The 21,173-nt window shown below is 45.0% G+C and overlaps 1 protein-coding gene across 4 annotated transcripts in view; it reads left to right on the top strand.

The window, feature by feature from the left end:
• COL15A1 (collagen type XV alpha 1 chain) overlaps positions 1-21,173 on the top strand; it is a 1,161,047-nt gene that overhangs the window by 938,838 nt on the left and 201,036 nt on the right. For all 4 annotated transcript variants that reach the window (XM_073587711.1, XM_073587710.1, XM_073587708.1 and 1 more), the window contains one exon: positions 5,784-5,928. In XM_073587711.1, coding sequence (XP_073443812.1) covers positions 5,784-5,928 — 145 coding nt within the window. The remainder of the gene's footprint in view (positions 1-5,783; positions 5,929-21,173) is intronic.

Genomic DNA, 21,173 nt, shown 5'->3' with positions numbered 1-21,173 from the left:
CTGTAAATTTACATTTTATTTGTAGATTTTTCCCTTAAAATTGAATGAGATGAGGAAATACTGCAAATAAAATCTGCATATCCTAAGTGAATATTTGTTGAGTTTTTGACGTTTCAGATTTTCTGCAACATTTCTGCGCTTATTAGCTGCCTATTATCTAGATTAGGTTTCTTGCATTTTTTTTCTAGTGTTTTTGAGCGCTTTTTTTACATTAGTTTTAACTCGTTTTTTCAACTGCAGTTTATCTGCTTTTAGTATGTCATGTTTTATATAGAACTACTCTGTTTTGGATACTTCCTGTTAGGCTTCCTTCACAAACCTGTGTTTTCAGTACGCGTGGTATCTGTTTGTTTTTTTTCATGAATGCAACTCCTACTTGTTATGACATATGGTGCTATGCACATGTCTGATTTTACACGGACCATGTGTCTGTGCAAAGCACATGGAGACACGTCCGCTTTTTTCGGCAGCACAGATGGCAAGGGTCTATACATGTCTATGGGTCCATGAAAAACACAGATGGCATCAGAGTACAATCCGATTGCTGTCTGTGCTTAACATTGCAAAGTATAGGAGAAGCTTTGTCATTTATTTCTTTATCTATACCGGAAAATCACTGTTGGTACACCGATGGTAAAAATGGACACACTCATAGAATCATAGAATGGTAGAGTTGGAGGGACCTCCTGGGTCATCTGGTCCAACCCCCCGCTCAAAGCAGGATTTACTAAATCATACCAGACAGATGTCTGTCCAGCCTCTGTTTGAAGACTTCCATTGAAGGAGAACTCACCACCTCAGCCTGATCAATGAATGGCAGCCTGTTCCACTCATTGATCACCCTCACTGTCCAAAAGTTTTTTCTAATATCTAATCTGTGACTTCCATTCAGTTTCATCCCATTGCTTCTAGTCTTTCCTTGTGCAAATGAGAATTAAGATAATGCTTCTACAATGTGACAGCTCTTGAGATATTTGTAGACAGCTATTAAGTCTCCTCTCAGTCTTCTTTTTTGCAAGCTAAACATTCTGAAAACCTGTAACCGTTCCTCATAGTACATGATATCACAGGTCAGTAGGGGGAAAACAGGAGATGTGGAACCTGTGCCCCTGAACTGACCCTCAGGCTAAGGGGGTGCCCTGACTTTCCTTAACTTGGGGTTACACTTGATGGTAGTGAGGCCCAAGTCCCCGACTTGTCCCTTTCTGCTGTTTAGCCCTGAGCTAAACATCCAACCCCCTCCCCAGGAGGTGAGACAGGGAATAAAGTGAACTGCACCAATAACACGAAAGGAAATATAAAACAGACACCACGGGGTTAAAGCAACTAAAAAACAAGACTTAGCTTCTCTCTGCTGCTAATGCTCCAAGCAGCAGAGTAAGGCACCAGAACAAGGGGATAGCTGGAGCTCCACTGCAACACAGCCTGCTCTTGAGTCCAACTTGGTCGGTCTCCAAATGAATAATATTACCAACAGTGAGTGCAGCACCTGATGACCCTTTATAGGAAGGAGGGAGTGGTCACACCTGCTGACTGATTAAACATGTAGTAACACCAGCGGCCACCGGGGGGGAAAAACACAGCAGCAAATCACTAAACATGTAGTAACACCAGCGCCCACCGGGGGCAAAAACCCATATTAACCCCCGAGGGCCAGAAAGGAAAAAAGGTTTATATAAGAGACTCCAGACTCTGACACAGATCCAAAAATGGATCGTGACACATGGTTTGCAGACTGGTCACCATTCTGGTCGCTCTTCTCCGAATTTGCTCCAGTTTGTTGATGTCTTTTTTAAAATGTGGTACCCAAACCTGGACACGGTATTGCAGATGAGGTCTGACCAAAGAGGAGTAGAAGGCAATAATGACTTCTCGTGATCTAGACTGTATGCTTCTGTTAATACATCCCAGAATTGTATTTGCCTTTTTTGCTGCTGCATCACACTGTTGACTCATGGTCAGTTCCTGATCTATTAGTATACACAAGTCTTTTTCACATGTGTTGTTGATTAGCTGTTGCCTAGCCCTATTATTCCCATTCTGTATATGGTATACTAATATACCATAAACAGAATGGGAATAACATTCTGTATGTTTTTTTTCATTTTTATTGCCCAGATGTAGTACTTTATGTTTTTCCCTGTTAAAAACCATTCTGTTAGTTGCAGCCCTCTGCTCCAGTTTATATATATCTTTTTGAATCCTCTCTCTCTTCTCTAGTATTAGCTATCCTTCCTAGCTTTGTGTCATCAGCAAATTTAATCAGTTTACCCTCCATTCCTTCCTAAAGATGTTGAACAATACAGGGCCCAGGACAGAGCCCTGTTGTATCCCACTTGAGACATTCTTCCAACTGGATGTGCAGCCATTTATGACAATTCTTTGGGTCTGATCTCTAAGCAAGTTATAAGTCCACCTAACAGTTGCCTTGTCCATTCCATACTTAGTCATTTTTTCAATAAGGATTGTGTGAGATACTTTGTCAAATGCTTTGCTGAAGTCAAGGTACACTATATCTACAGCATTTCCCTGATCCACCCAGTCAGTTATTCTGTCATTCCTATCCAGGTACTTACATACGTGTTGTTTAATAATTTGTTCAAAGATCTTTCCTGGTATAGAAGTCATACTCACCGGCCTATAGTTCCCTGGGTCTACCTTCTTCTCCTTTTTGAATATAGGAACAACATTTGCTCTTCTCCAGTCTTCTGGGACTTCTCCTGTTCTCCAAGAATTTTCAAAGATTATGGAGAGTGGTTCAAAAATTTCTTCTGCCATCTCCTTCAGTACTCTGGGGTGTAATTCATCTGGACCTAGAGACTTGGATTCATTTATATTAGCTAAGTGTTCCTTCACTACCTTTCTGTTTATAGATATCCTAGATTCTTCTATTCCTTTAATAGGACAGTGAAGATCAGTTGATGTTTCCTTTCTGAGAGAAAACAGATGGAATTTGTATTTAAAAGTTCAGCCTTCTCAACATCCCCTTTCTTACCATTTCATCATTTTCATCATGTAAAAATCCTATAGCATCTTTGACTTTTCTTTTACTTTTGACATATCCCCAAAATTCTTTTTTATTGCTTTTGACATCTCTTGCAAGCCTTAATTCATTGTCAGCTGATTCGTGCCCTGCAGGGTCTGCAGACTGCATTATATTCTTCTTTAGATATGCCTCCCTCTTTCCATTTGATAAACATTTCTTTCTTTTTTTTGCATGTGTTTAAGATCTGTGTTCATCCATCCTGGTTTCCTTAAATGCTTCCTATTCTTCCCTCTTTTCAGAATTGTTAGCAATTGTGCTTTGAGAATCTTATTTTTCAAGATTTCCCACCTTCCTGGACATTCTTGTCCTTAAGGATATCCAGCCATTGGATTCCTCCGACTCTCTTTCTCAGTACCTTAAAATCTGCCTTTCTGAAATCTAACCTTGAAGTCTGAGTCTTCACAGGTCTTCCTCCTCAAGTTATCCAAAATTCTAAAATAGCATGGTCGCTACCTCCTAGGGTCCCAGCCACTCTTACCTCCTCCACCATTTCCTCCCTGTATATAAAGATTAGATCCAAGGTAGCAGATCCCCTTGTTTTTCTCTCCTACCCTTTGGAAGATAACATTGTCAGCAAGAGAGGATAAGAATTTCCTTGACCTGTTAGTTTTGCCTGAGAGAGATTCCCAACAAATGTCTGGATAGTTGAAATCTCCCATGACCACTATGTCATATATTTTGGAGAACTTTGCCATTTGATGCATAAAGAGTTCATCCATATCTTCAGCTTGCACAGGCGGCCTGTAGTAAATGCCTACAATGGTGTCCTTTCTATTGTTCTCTCCTTGTATTCTTACTCAGTTTCCACAGAACTCCCAGTCTCTGAAGCTTCAATCTCTGTGCAGATATACATGTTTCTAACATACAATGCGACACCTCCTCCTCGTTTATCAAGTCTGTTTCTTGCAAATAAGTTGTATCCTTCTAGCCTTGTATTCCAATTATGTGTATTGTCACACCAAGTCTCAGTGATTTCAATGACATCATATTTCTTTTCCTGCGTTAGTAGTTCCAATTCTCCTTGTTTGTTGCCCATGCTTTGTGCATTAGTATAGAAACATTTTAGTTTGCGATTGGTTTCTCTTTCTCCAATATTTTTATTTCAATTTTTTTTTTGTCTTTGTTCTTCCTTTTCACTTCTACTAGCAGAGTTCTCAATAGTTTTTGTCAGGTGTATGGCTTTTTCTGTCCTTTTTCTTCCCTTCTCACATTGTTCTAGTTTAAAGCCTCCTGATGAGTGTAGCAAGGCGACTTCCAAATACATGTTTTCCAGTCTTCGTAAGGTGCACCCCATCTCTAGCAAGTAGTCCATCGTATAGGTAAGTCACTCCGTGATCCTGAAATCCAAATCCTTGCTGACGGCACCATCGACGTAGCCAGTTGTTCACCTGCAGAATCTTATTCCACCTCCTAGTTCCATAGCCATTCACATGGCCATCCAATGAAACACTGATGAAACCCTGAAGACACAGATACTGTTTTTTTCACGTGCGTGTTTTATACAGACTTGTGAAGGAGGCCTTAATTACCTTAATTGATAAAACTTTAATAATAATGTTAAATGCGGATTACATGCATTTTTTGTGTAAAAATGCATATTTTTTTTACCTAATTTTCCTAATTTTATAGCATGAGATTTCTATAAATCCCATTCACTTTGCTGGATCAATAATGCGCTGTGCAAAATAATCCATTTAATTCTGTAAATCTACATATAAAGCAGTCCAAAATCTCTACCACCCTTATTAAATTTATTTTATTTTATTGTTAGAGTTTTGCTTTCTTATAGAACTTAATGGGGTTGTCCAGGCTTGGTATGGAAGACTGCAGTTACTTTTTGTGACTGCAGACTTTTGAATCCATGCAGCATGTGCCGTCAGAATTCTCTAGTATCGGCATGCAAGACTGGGTGGGCACGTGACCACATGTATGTGATTAGAATACTTCCAGGCACATTCCGACTAGACATGCACAGCCTTGCTCAATACAAGTGAATTGAGCAAGGCCGTGCACATCTAGTAGCACGTGACTGCATGTATGCAAATCGCATTCTTGTGTTCACCTGACTACTCACTCTTACCACAGTTAACAGAGAATCCTGACAGCATGCCTTGAGAATGCTGAGAAGATTCCAATGTCTGCTGTAACTGCAGATTTTCACCCAAACCTTTTTTTTTTTACCTTTAATAAACATTTTAAAGTACAAAAATTAGGTTGCATCACAGTATGTGAAAAACAAAGTTATTACCAATGTGACTATTTCTAGATATGGTTCAAGGGGTGGTCCAGGTACAGTTTTAAAATAAGCACTCCCCTTTGGAAAATAAAAATAAGACCTCCTACACATGCATCATTCCTGTGATGTTGTCGCCGGGTCTCCCGGGGACAGCTTGGCAATGTTATGCCATTTGTGCCCTAAAGTCAATCATCGTCCGCTGCTGGGCTGCCATACACGCTCTTCTCTCAAACATCTATCTAACAAGCAGAAGTAGTAAGTGTGCAGCAGCTCAATAGCATCCGACCCAGAACACTCAAGTCAACATTACTGGAACATCACCGATGTAGGAGGTGAGTATATATTATTTTTATTTTACCTTTGGTAGTGGTTATCCAGGTAGTGGACAGCTTCTTTAAGGACAAGGTTTTCACATACAGATTATTTTGCTACATCTATACAAATGTATTTACATGGTATTTTCTTAACATTGTATATCTTACCACGTGCATATTCCCATAGGGTCCAAAAGGAGATACTGTTATTGGTCCTCCAGGTCACCCTGGAGTGCCAGGACTTCCTGGACCTCCTGGGTATGGTTTAATGGGTCCAGCTGGAAATCCAGGTCCTCCTGGGCCACCAGGTCCATCATCAATATATGGATCAGGTTGGTAAACTACATTATAATTTATGGTGATTATTACTTATGCATATTTTTTCCCAAAAGTGATTTTACTTAAAGTATAGATAGAAATATTAAGGTTTCCAAAAAACACTAACTTTTTATGACAGTTTTCCTTTTTAGATAGTTTTGTTTTATATCCAGTACATCTAAAAATAAAAATGCATTCAATTTGGCAGTAGTACTTAATTTAAAAAAAACTATGTTATTTTTCTTTTTTTTTTTTATAACTACTCAGATTTTACATCTCAATGGTAACAGCAACGAAAAAAATCCATGTAATGAAACACTACTATCTTACAGTAGCTTTTTTTTATTTGTCCCATATATTGAGCTAATGTACAGTTTGTATCTTAGCCAGAAGAAAAGGACAGATCGAGAATGTGACTGCAGGATCACACTGTATAATTGATTCATAATGACTAGAGATGAGCGACTTTGCCTTTTTTAGGGTCGAGTCGGGTTTCATGAAACCCGACTTTCTCAAAAGTCGAGTCGAATGAAATCGTCTGACTATAGGGAAAAGTCGGGGTCCGACTGAAACACGAAACCCAATGCAAGTCAATGGGGAAGCAAAGTCAGCAGGGAGTGGAGGACAGTAAACACACCTACAGTGCCCATTTCAATGCCAACAACATCAATTCTTATTACTTAAGCTTGTCAACCTTAATTTACTTTATAATAATATTTACGCATTGAAAACTGGGGGTTATTTGGCTAAGTTGTGGGGGGGTAGGGCTGGCTCCAGGTTTTTGTGTGCCTCGGGCCAAAGAGTGTCAGTGCGCCCCTTTAACACATGCCACAATTAATGATGCTCCGATACGGCACAAAAATATAAGTATAGTACCATGAAAAATACTTCACTTCTTACATGACATGACTGATATCTGTTTTAAATTCTACAATAGCTCAAAAAACGGACAGTATATTACTCCATACAGTATTATGGCCACCACATGGTGCGCCATACAGAATAATGAGCCCCATATATTTCTCCATATAGAATAATTGGTCCCATATAATGATCCATAGAGTATATGATGAGCTCCACATAATGCTACAGTATATGATGGTCTCCATGGATGATGCTCCAGTGTGTTATGGGCCCAAATATTGCTCCATATATAATGGGCCCCATTTAGAATGAACCCAGGCATGGTATGTAAAAATAACTCCATGGAGTAATCTGAAGTGTTGGCTGCCGCATCCTTCACTTTTGGTGTGGGTGAAGGACCCAAGAAAAGGGGTTGTTCCCGACCAGAAGCCTGCACTGATGACTCAGTGCTTGCATTTTTTGAAACTTCAGAAGAGGAGGCGATAGAGCTGGAGGCTGTTTCAGCAATGTAAGGCAAAACCAGTTCCTGGTGCTCGGCTTTAAAAGCAGTTTACCTACTCCCAGAAAAGGGAGCCTTACAGGCCTTCCGGAGCCAGACCATGATGCAGGCTCAACACCTCCTGCCTTAGCTGCTATTGTGCTTTTGACACTACCAGCAGATGCACCACCGCCACCATCAGTACCAGCTGGCCTCTCACACCCACGTCCGCGGCCTCTTCCACTATACTTACTATTTTTTGTGAAAATGTACCCAAAATAACAGCAGTTATATGTTACTGTATCAGAAGCGTACAACTCTATACAGTCTAGGGATAATTGTAAATCTCCATATATATTTCATGAGCCATACACAGACGCTCACACTCTCAGTATGGATTACACAATAATATAAAAAGTTGAAAAAGGGTACAGTATCACCAGATACAAGGTATATATAGTATAGTTTAAACATTCTGAATCTCCGTATATATTTCAGGAGGCAGACACAAGCGCTCTCAGGCCCAGTATGGATTAGAAAACAATATAAAAAGCAGTAAATGTGTAATGTATCACAAGCGTACAGCTGTAGACAGTGTTGGTGTGATCTTAAATCTCCAAATATATTTCCGGAGTAACAGACAGACGTTCACAGGCTCATTGTGGATTACACCAGTATCTAAATAGGAAAAAGTTTCTGTATCAGAAGTGTACAGCTGTATACAGTGTTGGGTAAATTTGAAATCTCGGTATATATTTCCAGAGTCACCCTCAGACGCTCACTCAGTCTGGATTTCACCATACAAAATGTTGAAAAAAAGGTACTGGATAACAAGATAGCAAGTATATATATTATAGGGTACAATTAAATCTCCATATAGATATTCCCGTAGTCACCCTCAGATGCTCAGTCAGTATGGATTTGACCATAATACTAAATGTCGAACAAAGGTACTGTATAACAAGATAGAAGCTGTATATAGTATAGAGTAAAATTTTAATCTCTGTATATATAGAAGGAGGAAACCACACACGCTCACTCAGTATGGATTATACCGTAATAAAAAATTTAGAACAAAGGTACTGTATCAACAGATACCAGCTGTATCCAGTCTAGGGGTAATTGTAAATTTCCGTCTATATTTCTGGAGTCAGACACAGACACTCACAGGCTCAGTATGAATTACACCAGAATATAAAAAGTAGAAAAAGGAAAATGTATTCGACGCGTACACCAGTATACATTGTTGGGGTACTTTTAAATCTTCGTATGTATTTCAGTCTCAGTAAGCCAGTCCAGACTCTCCGCTACTGGAAACTAGATGGATACAAGTACAGATGGAAAGTCGAGTGTTTGCAGAAATTTGGGAGTTACTAATCACGGGAAAACCTCCCGGTAGATTTTGCAGAGGCGATGCTGACCCTCAATTACTTTGTCTGTGGAGACAGCGAAAACAGTTACTTTTGAAGAAAGGATTGCTGTATCGCAGTAGTGTGTATCTCATCACCGTTTCTCGTCTCCATCAAATTGTGATCACAGGGAGAGATGTAGACATGGCCCTCATTGTCTATCATGATCTGTCTGGTCATTTTGGAGTGCAAAAGACAGAAGCCACAGGCCGTAGGCGATTCTATTGGATTGGCATGAGAGGAGACATTGAAAAATGGTGGCAGGAATGTCACACGTCTGTGACTGGGAAAACTGTGAAAGCTGATCATAAAGCACCACTGCATCGGATTGTGAGTTGACCTCCATTACAAATGGTAGCCATTGATCATCTGAAGGTAGAGGCCAGCAGGACAGGCCATAGCTACATCTTAACCATCATCGATCAGTTGTAGTGGTCGTCCCTGTGAATTATTTAACTGCCCAGACTACACAGCGGTGGAGCAGGGAGAGGTAAGTATTGCAACTTGCAATTGCTGTGGCCATGAGCAAGCAGGGGGGCCCACTCGTGGGTGACGGTACTGGCACAGGGCCCCTCATAGTACGCCGGTGTGTCTGATGGCGAGTGGGCCCCCCACCGTCATAGACACTGTATTGGACTATGAGGGGCCCTGTGCCAGTGCCGTCAGCCAAGAGTGTGCCCACCCACCTGTTTCGAGGCAATGGCACTTGCCCGGGTGCGCCAGGTGGTGACCACAGCCCTTGGGGGGGCAGCACAGTTAGGGAGGTTTAAAAAATGGCATATGTTGATGTGTAGCCTGCACATTCAGCTGCTGTAAATGGCGGAATTGGGCAAGTCGGAGGAAGAGGAGGACAAAAACGAGGCAGTTTTCTGGCAACCTATGTGTCATCAGGGGAAGGTGGGACAAAATCCTTTGAAACCCATGCATGGTTCATTTTAATGAAGGTTAGATCATCAACATTTTGGGTCGACGGGTCCTATTTTCTGTCAGGATTGATCCAGCAGCACTGAAGACTCTTTCAGATAGCACACTAGCAGCAGGGCAAGAGAGCTCCTGTAAGGCATATTGTGCCAATTCAGGCCAGGTGTCCAGTTTACAGGCCCAATAGTCAAAGGGGAATGACCTGTGAGGGAGAACATCAATATGGGAGGAGAATTAGTTTGTAACCATAGTTGACAACTGCTGTCTCCTGTCACTTGCAATCGATGCAGTATTATCAGTCATGTTAGCGGTACTTGAGAGATCAGTCCACAACATGGTCTTGAAAACCCTGTCTCCAACGCCACTTCGGCTGTGTGTGTGGTAGGGGGCCGGACTTGGGGGGTGGACCACTGCTTACCAGACGAGGCAAAGATGAGACGGAGACAGCTTCCACTTGTAACAGTTCCAGATTTATTTGTCGTCCTCCTGATGACCACCAAACACGCACCGCAGCTTCTTTACACCACTGTATCGCCAGGCCCGGGTACCTATTCTTCAGCTCCAGTCACAGTAACGCACCTCGCGGATCTTTCACTGGGGGCTGTCCTAGACCAATCTACCCCCAGCACTTCACCTGCCCGAGGTCGTCTTCCAATCGGTACCCCCGGGGCCTCGTCTGTCTTGCGGTACGTCGAGTCAGGGTCTCCCCCCCCAGCTGCCTCTTCTCCTTGCCTGTCCTGCAGTCCGTCGGGTCAAGGCCACCCCCCTGACTGTCTCTCCTTTGTCCGTCCCCCTGGCCGAGCTCTTCTCACTTTCTCTGTCCTCTTCTGAGCTCCTCCCGGGACTAAACTCTCCTGGAGCCCCGCCTTCTTCTATTTATCCCCTCTCTCACAGGGGAATTTCCCACCCGGGCTCCTATCTCCCCGCCCCCCATGACTAAGCGGATTCCTAAGCCCTAAGCTGATGTTAAGTCCTGTACTACTCTCCCCTGCCATCTTGTGGTCATTTCACGGTACTGCACTCCCTTTTCTGTCTTTCCCTGCTGTTACCTTTCTAAGCTGTCAATCTCTGTCACTAGTGCACAAACCGTCCCCTCCTTCTGCCAGTCACGTCTGTCCGTCAAGTCACCTTCCCCACACTCCTCCACCCTTTGTCCATTGTCGTCTCGACAATCGCACTCCCTACCTACGTTGTTCTGAAGCTTGTCCACAGTCTGTTGTCGGACCGATCGTTGAGCCACACCCGCCACAGGGACCGAACTAAACCAGGAGCACCATGCTCCGAGCAGCCTACTGCTACCTGCCAGCGCGCACGCCACGTGACAACTTCTTTCGGGTCGGCGAGGTCCACTCGGACTACTCTACGGCGTGTACCTCCCACTGCTCTCCCCTTCCACTACCTTCAACCATTTCTTCCTTTTTGGGGTGTCCGTGGTGTCGGGGATCTGACTTGGGGCCACTGTCTGGTTCGATATCTCTCATCTCCTCGTCCTTCATTATAAGAGTCATGGTCGGCATCTTCGTCACAACTACCTCGTATCCGGAACCTGTTACATACATTTTTTTGTTAAACACACTACTTAGGAAATCAACTTTAACATACCGTATATATGATTACCACTATTCTAATAACAATAGGAGTTACTCAACCGGAGTACCCCTTTCTCTTTTTTTTTTTTTTTTTTTTTCTCTTTTTTCCCAAAACACATTAACATATTTTTCCACAGCATTTTCCGCACAGCATTTTTAACCCCTTACCTACAATGGACGTAATATTCCGTCCATGTGACCCTGGACCTAATTACCATGGACGGAATATTACGTCCCAGCGATCAGCGGCGCCCACGTGGTGAGCGCCGCTGATCGCGGCCGGGTGTCAGCTGATTATCACAGCTGACACCCGGCACAATGTGTCAGGGGCGGTCACGGACCACCCCCGACACGTTAACCCCTTGTACACCGCGATAAAACGCGATCGCGGTGTACTGGGGGTTAAAGGGAAGCATCGGCAGGGAGGGGGCTCCCTCCGTGCTTCCCTGAGCCCCCCACAGCAGCTCAATGTGCAGCGCTGCTGAGTGGGGCTCTTTCCCTACAGGCCCCCGGATCCAAGATGGCGACGGGGGCCTTCGGGGGCCTGTAGGGAGCTGACTTCCTCACTGCCTGCAAAGCGCAGGCATGAGGAAGTCTGAAGAACTGCCTGTGACAGATTGCTGATCTGTCACAGTGATCTGTGATGTGACAAATCAGCGATCTGTCACAGGACAGTGATGTCCCACCTGGGACAAGGTAATAATGTAAAAAAAAAAAAAAAAAAAAAAAAAAAAAAAAAATCGCTAAATTAGTAAAAAAAAAAAAAATATTCCCAAATAAATTCATTTTTTCAAAATAAATTAAAAAAACCAATAAAAGTACACATATTTGGTATCGCCGCGTCCATAGCGACCCGCCCTATAAAACTGTCCCATTAGTTAACCCCTTTAGCGAACCCCTTAAAAAATAAAAATAAAAAACGAAGCAAAAAATGATTTATTATCATGCCAACGAACAAAAAGTGCAATAACGCGCAATCAAAAAGACGCATATAAATATGCATGGTACCACTGAAAACGTCATCTTGTCCCGCAAAAAACGAGCCACCATACAGCGTCATCCGCAAAAAAATAAAAAAGTTATAGCTCGCAGAATAAAGCGATACAAAAATAATTATTTTTTATATAAAATTGTTTTCATTGCAAAAAACCGACAAATCATAAAAAAACGACCTAAATGAGGTATCGCTGTAACCGTACTGACCCGAAGAATTAAACCGCTTTATCAATTTTACCGCACGCAGAACGGTGTAAACGCACCCCCCCAAAAGAAATTCATGAAACGCTGGTTTTAGTTCATTCTGCGTCCCAAAAAATGGAATAAAAAGTGATCAAAAAATGTCATGTGCCCGAACATGGTACCAATAAAAACGTCAACTCGTCCCGCAAAAAATAAGACCTCACATGACTCAGTGGGTCAAAATACGGAATAATTATAGCTCACAATATGTGGTGATGCAAAAACTATTTTTACAATAAAAAGCGTCTTTTAGCGTTTGACAGCTGCCAGACATAAAAACCCTCTATAAATAGTAAATCAAACACCCCGTTATCACCCCCTTAGTTAGGGAAAAATAATAAAACTAAAAGAAAATGTATTTATTTCCATTTTCCCATTAGGGTTAGGGGTGTGTTGGGGTTAGGGTTGGAGTTATAATTGTGGGGTTTCCACTGTTTGGGCACATCAGGTGCTCTCCAAATGCAACATGGCATCTGATCTCAATTCCAGCCAATTCTGCGTTGAAAAAGTCAAATGGTGGTCCTTCCCTTCCAAGCTCTGCCATGCGCCCAAACAGTGTTTTACCCCCACATATGGGGTATCAGCCTACTCAGGACAAATTACGAAACAACTTTTGGGGTCCAATTTCTCCTGTTACCCTTAGGAAAATAAAAAATTGGGGGCAAAAATATCATTTTTGCGGAAAAAAATGATTTTTTTATTTTCACGCCCAGGCGTTATAAACTTCTGTGAAGCACTTGGGGGTTCAAAGTGCTCACCACACATCTAGATAAGTTCCGTGGGGGGTCTAGTTTCCAAAATGGGGTCACTTGTGGGGAGTTTCAATAGTTTAGGTACATCAGGGGTTCTCCAAACGCACATGACACCCGCAGACCAATCCATCAAAGTCTGCATTCCAAATCATCACTACTTCCCTTCCGAGCCCCGACGTGTGCCCATACAGTAGTTTTCTCCCACATATGAGGTATCAGCGTACTCAGGACAAATTGGACAACAACTTTTGGGTTCCAATTTCTCCTGTTACCCTTGGGAAAATAAAAAATAAAAATAAAATAAATAAATAAAATAAAAAAAATGGTATGATGGTATGATGTTTGTTGAAAAAATACGATATTTTTATTTTCACGCCCGGTCGTTATAAACTTCTGTGAAGCACTGGGGGGTTCAAAGTGCTCACCACACATCTAGATAAGTTCATTAGGGGGTCTATTTTCCAAAATGGGGTCACTTGTGGGGGGTTTCCACTGTTTAGGTACATCAGGGTCTCTCCAAAAGCAACATGACACCCGCAGACCATGCCATCAAAGTCTGCATTCCAAAAGGTCACTACTTCCCTTCCGAGCCCTGACGTGTGCCCATACAGTAGTTTTCTCCCACATATGAGGTATCAGCGTACTCAGGACAAATTGGACAACAACTTTTGGGGTCCAATTTCTCCTGTTATCCTTGGGAAAATAAAAAAAATGGGGACTAAAAGATGATGTTTGTGGAAAAAATACGATTTTTTTATTTTCACGCCGGGGTGTTATAAACTTCTGTGAAGCACTGGGGGGTTCAAAGTGCTCACCACACATCTAGATAAGTTCCTTGGGGGTCTAGATTCCAAAATGGTGTCATTTGTGGGGGGTTTCCACTGTTTTGGTACATCAGGGGTTTTTCAATCGCGACATGGTGTCCGATCTCAATTCTAGCCAAAAACGTCAAATGGCGCTGCTTCCCTTCCGAGCTCTGCTATGCGCCCAAATAGTCATTTACACCCACATATGGGGTATCAGCATACTCAGGACAAATTGCACAATAACTTTTAGGGTCCTGTTACCCTTGAAAAAATAAAAATTGGGGGTGAAAAGATCATTTTTGTGGAAAAAATATGATTTTTTAATTGTACCGCTGTACGTTATAAACTTCTGCGAAGCCCTTGTGGGTTCAAAGTTCTCACCACATATCTAGATAAGTTCCTTGGGGGGTCTATTTTCCAAAATGGGGTCACTTGGGGGGGGTTTCCACTGTTTAGGTACATCAGGGGCTCTCCAAACGCGACATGGCGTCTGATCTGAATTCCAGCCAATTTTGCATTGAAAAAGTCAAACGGCGCTCCTTCCCTACTGAGGTCTGCCATGCGCCGAAACAGTGGTTCCCCCCACATATCAGGTATCAGCGTACTCAGGACAAATTGCACAATAACTTTTGCAGTCCAACTTCTCCTGTTACCCTTGGTAAAATAAAGAAAATTGAACCTGAAGTATTTTTTTTGTGAAAAAAAGTTAAATGCTCATTTTTTTTTTTTAAATATTCAAAAAATTCCTGTGACGCACCTAAAGGGTTAATAAACTTCTTGAATGTGGTTTTAAGCACCATAAGGGGTGCAGTTTTTAGAATAGTGTCACTTTTGGGTATTTTCTATCATATAGACCCCTCAAAGTGGCTTCAAATGTGATGTGGTCCCTAAAAATAAAATGGTGTTGCAAAAATGAGAAATCGCTGGTCAATTTTTAACCCTTATAACTTCCTAACAAAAAAAATTTTGGTTCCAAAATTGTGCTGATGTAAAGTAAACATGTGGGAAATGTTATTTATTAAGTTTTTCGTGTGCCGTATCGCTGTGATTTAAGGGCATAAAAATTCAAAGTTGGAAAATTGCAAAATTTTCGCCAAATTTCCGTTTTTTTTCACAAATAAACGCAAGTTATTTGAATGAAATTTTACCACTAACATGAAGTACAATATGTCACGAGAAAACAATGTCAGAATCACTGGGATCCATGGAAGCGTTTCAGAGTTATAACCTCATAAAGGGACAGTGGTCAGAATTGTAAAAATTGGCCCGGGAGTTAACGTGCAAACCACCCTTGGTAATGAAGGGGTTAAAAGAAAGACTTCCCCTCCCTTTAACATTAGCACTTTTTCCCACATCCCCACTGTATCAGGAGAAAATAATAAACCTTTTCCTCCACTTTGGACGCATAACTGTCCTCTTTACGCCTGCACAACGGAGCAACGAAATCCCAACAGTCCGGGCCATCTCCTGACAGCGGATGTTGTGCCAGTCCAGCAGGGGAACCCCACAGCCGTGAAGTTCCCGGGATGTCTCGACTGTTCCCGAGCCCTGAGTGTTCTTTTTTTTTTTTTTTTTGCCCAGAGCTCAGGGGCCATCTCCCTCCTGAGAGATGAGTCAAAAGGGATAGAAGGGGCCGAAAGTGGTTCCACGGTGCGCGTTCCGTGCCAGTTCTCTGCCTGGGAACCAGCAGTCCACCACCGGTGGCGGCGCGGACGCACTCATCTCCGTCGATGTGGTGGCTTCGCTCCATCCGGCCCCCAGCTCCTGCAGCTCCAAATGCACATGAGGGTCCGGGGTCGTGGTCCGATGAGTAGTGGAGCGGCGAAGCTTGGTCCTGCTAGCGTGGTTAGCAGACGGCTCCGCAGAGGCGGCGGAGCCCGATGACCCGGCCGAAGCTGCAATCCGGAGCAGGGCTGGAGCAGCCGGGGACCTTGATGGGCAGGATGCAGCCGCGGTATGGCGTGTGGCAGAGGCGGCCGCGGACATCGGTGAGCAGGCCGCAGCTGGAACCATGAGCGAGGCAGAGGCGGCCACGGGTGCCGCCGGGTAGGCCGCAGCCAGTGCCGCGATCGAACCAGGGGCGGCCGCGGAGCAGGTCGCAACCGGATTTGCAGACGGGGCCGGAGTAGTGGCCGGCTTCATGGATGGGGCCGCTGCTGAAAGGGGGGGATGCAGCAGTGTCGGCCGCGGGCTGGCTCTGCACCGGTGACACCGGAAGTGGCACCACCAGGCGGGGTGGTTCGGGGACGTGGTAGTTCCACATCGGCGACACCGGACATGGTGCCGCCGGGCAGGGTGGTTCGGGGATGGGAGCAGGGGCATCGATCAGCCCGGTGGAGGCCGCCGAGTTCTCCGACGCCGAGCCTCCAGGAGCACAGGAGGCCACGCGGTGCGGCCGGGTGGTGGGGGCCGCATGCGGAGCCGCCGTCAGAGCCGGGGGAACTCTCACCTTCCCCAGTGCTGTGGCCTCCGACATGTCATCCCACGGCTCCTCCCGCAGCCTCCGTTCTTCACCCCGCCGTCCGGCGGGGCTAGCCTCCAGGCTGGTGGATCCCGCGGGGAGGCTCCCTGGCGATACCTTCAGCGGCCGCTCCCGCGGCCCCGCAGTATCTCCTCTTCTCCGCCCATTGTCTGGCTTTCGTACCGCCCCGGATCCTCCGATGACAAGCAAGGATCCGGAACACAGTCTCCAAATTATAATCCACAGGTCAGCGATTTGTAATCCGCAGGTGTTTGTAATCCACAGGCACTTTTAATCCACAGGCACTTGTAATCCACAGAGGAACAGTCCAAGTCCTTCTAGGTTCTTCAAACGCAGGCCTGCCGCGGAAGGTGTCGTATTAGCACCGGCGATCCTGCCGACTACGCCAAATGTGGTAGGGGGCCGGACTTGGGGGGTGGACCACTGCTTACCAGAAGAGGCAAAGATGAGACGGAGACAGCTTCCACTTGTAACAGTTCCGGATTTATTTGTCGTCCTCCTGACGACCACCAAACACGCACCGCAGCTTCTTTACACCACTATATTGCCAGGCCCGGGTACCTATTCTTCAGCTCCAGTCGCAGTAACGCACCTCGCGGATCTTTCACTGGGGGCTGTCCTAGACCAATCTACCCCCAGCGCTTCACCTGCCCGAGGTCGTCTTCCAATCGGTACCCCCGGGACCTCGTCTGTCTTGCGGTACGTCGAGTCAGTGTCTCCCCCCCTGCTGCCTCTTCTCCTTGCCTGTCCTGCAGTCCGTCTCATCAGGGCCACCCCCCTGACTGTCTCTCCTTTGTCCGTCCCCCTGGCCAAGCTCTTCTCACTTTCTTCGTCCTCTTCTGAGCTCCTCCCAGGACTAAACTCTCCTGGAGCCCCGTCTTCTTCTATTTATCCCCTCTCTCATAGGGGAATTTCCCACCTGGGCTCCTATCTCCCCGCCCCCCATGATTAAGCGGATTCCTAAGCCCTAAGCTGATGTTAAGTCCTGTACTACTCTCCCCTGCCATCTTGTGGTCATTTCGCGGTACTGCACTCCCTTTTCTGTCTTTCCCTGCTGTTACTTTTCTAAGCTGTCAATCTCTGTCACTAGTGCACAAACCGTCCCCTCCTTCTGCCAGTCACGTCTGTCCGTCAAGTCACCTTCCCCACATGTGCACCACGAACACCTCTTCCATGTTGCCCACTTCGGCTCGTGGGAGAACCAGCACTGCTGCTGTGTGCTGGGAATGCCTCAAACAAACGGTTTACCAGAGTTGCTTGTTTGTTAGCCAATATTATCTCTAGGTTCTCCTGTGGCATGATGTTGTGTAATTTGTCTTTATAGCGTGGATCGAGGATGCGGGCCAACCAGTTGTCGTCATCCTTCATCATTTTGGCAATTCGGGGGTCCCTTTTTAGGATCTGCAAGGCATAATCACACGTGGGCCAATGTTCCAGGTGTCAATGATGCACTGGCAGTGGTGGGTGGAGGAGCACTTTCTGGCAAATCAACATCCCTCCTGTCACGCACAAACCCTGTACCTGACTTGCCACGCCAACATTTTCACTGGCCCCCAGAGAAGTATCCTCCTCCCCAAAATAATCATCCCCCTCATCTTCCTCCTCCTCTTCCTCCACCTCATCCAGGACAGTTCCCTGACCAGACAATGGCTGACTGTCATCAAGGCTCCCCTCCTCCTCCTGTTCCTCCTCCGCTGCAGACGCCTGATCCTTAATGTGCGTCAAACTTTGCATGATCAGATGCATAAGTGGGATGCTCATGCTTATGATGGCGTCGTCTGTTATGAATGAGTCACCGAAGGAGGAAAAAACAAAAATACAAGCTAAGTCCAGAAAACCAGAGAGGTTGGTATTTATCGGATTGCAGACCCCTGACCCTATCCACAACAACTAACAGTAGCCGTGGGGGGTTCCTACGATGCCCTAGACCCCTCGATCACAGCCGGAGAACTAAATAGGCCTAAAGAAAGAAAGGGGAAATCTAAACTGCCCCAGAGCAGACCCCAAAGCAATAGGCAGCCCCCAACATATAATGACGGTGAAGCAAGATGAAAACACTAACCCAGATAGAAAGATAGGTTGAGCAAACGTTGGGGCCCAAGCTAACTAAAAAGGACAGGATAGATAAGCTGCTGTCTGCAATCCGTAAAAAACCCTACAAAAAAATGTCCCAACCGTCTGATAGGAAAAACAGGCCCTGAAGTTGCTAGGACTTCAAAAAGACTATCAGCAATCAGGTAAATTCTGAAGACAGAGCAAAGAGACAAACTGATCAGAGACAAAAATGGAACTCAGCACACCCCCGACCGGGGATGGCTGAACTCCAAAAAACAAGGTAAACAAAACAAACCTAATAAGTTCAATAGCAGAGCAAAAACTTATCTTTGGGAAGCAGGAATCAGACTGGTCTCCAAGAATCCAGCAGAGAAATCACCAGCGACTCAGAAGGGCGTCGGCTGCCTTATATCCAGTCAGAATTTCCTGTTACCCAGTCATCATCTACCAGATCAGGTGTTTGGTAATCAGCCTCACTACCTTCCTTCACCAGAAGAGGGAGTTCATCAGACATCGATGGTGAAGGGGAAAATGAACTCACAACAGTACCTCCCCCTTGAGGAGGGGTCACCGAACCCTCATCCACGCCACCAGGGCAATCAGGATGGGCCCGATGAAAGGCACGAACCAATCTTTTGGCATGAATATCGGATGCAGGGACCCAAGAATTATCCTCCTGGCCATAACCCTTCCAAAAGAGAGCTGCCAAGGCACCATCATTCCAGGTAATAAGGACTGCCCACTTTCGGAATTTTTGACAGTACAACTCTGCAGAATCCCGACCTTGGCTCAATGCCAACAGGGCCTTTTCAGCCTGATCAATAGCATTAGGTTCATCATACAACAACCCCAAGGCCTGAAAAAATGCATTCACATCAGTCAGAATAGGATCATCAGGTTTCAAAGAAAACGCCCAATCCTGGGGATCACCGCGCAGCAAAGAGATGACAATTTTAACCTGCTGCGCGGAGCTCCCCGATGAGTTAGGCTTCAAGGCAAAAAATAATTTACAATTATTCTTAAGATTCAAAAATTTAGACCGATCCCCAAAAAACATCAGGAGTAGGGATCTTTGGTTCAGCAGCATGTGAATGAGCAAGATAGGCAGAAATTCCCCGCACTTCAGCAGTGAGCTGCTCCACATGATCAGACAATTGCTTAATCTCCATTGAGAAAAAACTCCTCCTACGGCCTCAGAGAAATAGAGGAAAAAATATACAGAAAAAAAAAAATTCTGACACTTTTTTTTTTTTACAAATCTCTCCTGCTATTGAGTACCCTAGAATCTGCGGTATGGCTGGTGATTCTGTTATGAATGAGTCACCGAAGGAGGAAAACCAAAAATACAAGCTAAGTCCAGAAACCCGGAGAGGTTGGTATCTATCGGATTGCAGACCCCTGATCCTATCCACAACAACTAACAGTAGCCGTGGGGGGTTCCTACGATGCCCTAGTCCCCTCGATCACAGCCGGAGAACTAAATAGGCCTAAAGACAGAAAGGGGAAATCTAAACTGCCCCAGAGCAGACCCCAAAGCAATAGGCAGCCCCCAACATATAATGACGGTGAAGCAAGATGAAAACACTAACACAGATAGAAAGATAGCTTGGGCCCCATCATTTGCCCAACCTAACTACATAGGACAGGATAGGAAAGCTGCTGTCTGCTATCCGCAAAAACCCTATCAAAATGAGCCAACCGACTGATAGGAAAAACTGGCCCTGAAGTCGCTAGGCTTCAAAAGACTATATCAGCACTCAGGTATATTCTGAAGACAGAGCAAAATATCAACAGATCAGAGACATAAATGGAATTCAGCTCACCCCCGGCCGGGGATGGCAGAACTCCCAAAAAACAAGGCAAAACAAAACTGAAGAGTACAAAGCAGAGCAGAAAAACTTAGCTTTGAGATGCAGGAATCAGACTGGTCTCCAAGAATCCAGCAGGAAAATCACCAGCCAGGAAGAAGGGCGTCGGCAGCCTTATATCCAGTCCTCAATTCCAGCCACCCAGTCATCATCTAGCTGCCCAGGTGTTTGGTAATCAGTCTCACTACCTTCCTTCACTAGAGGAGGGAGTTCATCAGACCTCAATGGTGAAGGGAAAAATGAACTCACAACAGGCAGCTATGGTGTCAGCGAGGAGTTCTGGCAAAGCTTGGAGGAGTGGTAGCTATGGTGTCAGTGAGGAGTTCTTGCAAAGCTTAGTGGAGTGGCAGCTATGGTGTCATTGAGGAGTTCTTGCAAAGCTTGGTGGAGTGGCAGCTATGGTGAAAGCTGCACTCAGATGCTGGACTCTGTTGCTGGAAGAGAGCTGCACTCAGATGCTGGACTCTGTTGCTGGAAAGCTGCACTTAGATTCTGGACTCTGTTGCTGGAAAACTGCACTCAGATGCTGGACTCTGTTGCTGTAAAGCTGCACTCAGATGCTGGACTCTGTTGCTGGAAAGCTGCACTCAGGTGTTGGATCCGGTTGGAGGAAAAGATGCACTCAGGTGTCAGACTCTGTTGCTTGGAGCATTAGCAACAGAGCAAAGCTAAGTGGTGTTTCCCTGTTTGTCACTTTCCTCAATGTGTGTTTTAGTGCAGTGGTGGGATTAGTTTCTGCACCGTCCACTTCACTAGTAAGGAATTGGTTCAGGGCAAGCTAGGGATTTCAGGTATC

Source organism: Dendrobates tinctorius, unplaced genomic scaffold, assembly GCF_039654945.1.
Source record: "Dendrobates tinctorius isolate UK_male_01 unplaced genomic scaffold, ASM3965494v1 ptg000102l, whole genome shotgun sequence".
Taxonomy (NCBI): Eukaryota; Metazoa; Chordata; class Amphibia; order Anura; family Dendrobatidae; genus Dendrobates; species Dendrobates tinctorius.
The sequence above is the reverse complement of the archived record's forward strand: the minus strand, read 5'-3'. Positions and strand labels throughout refer to the sequence as shown.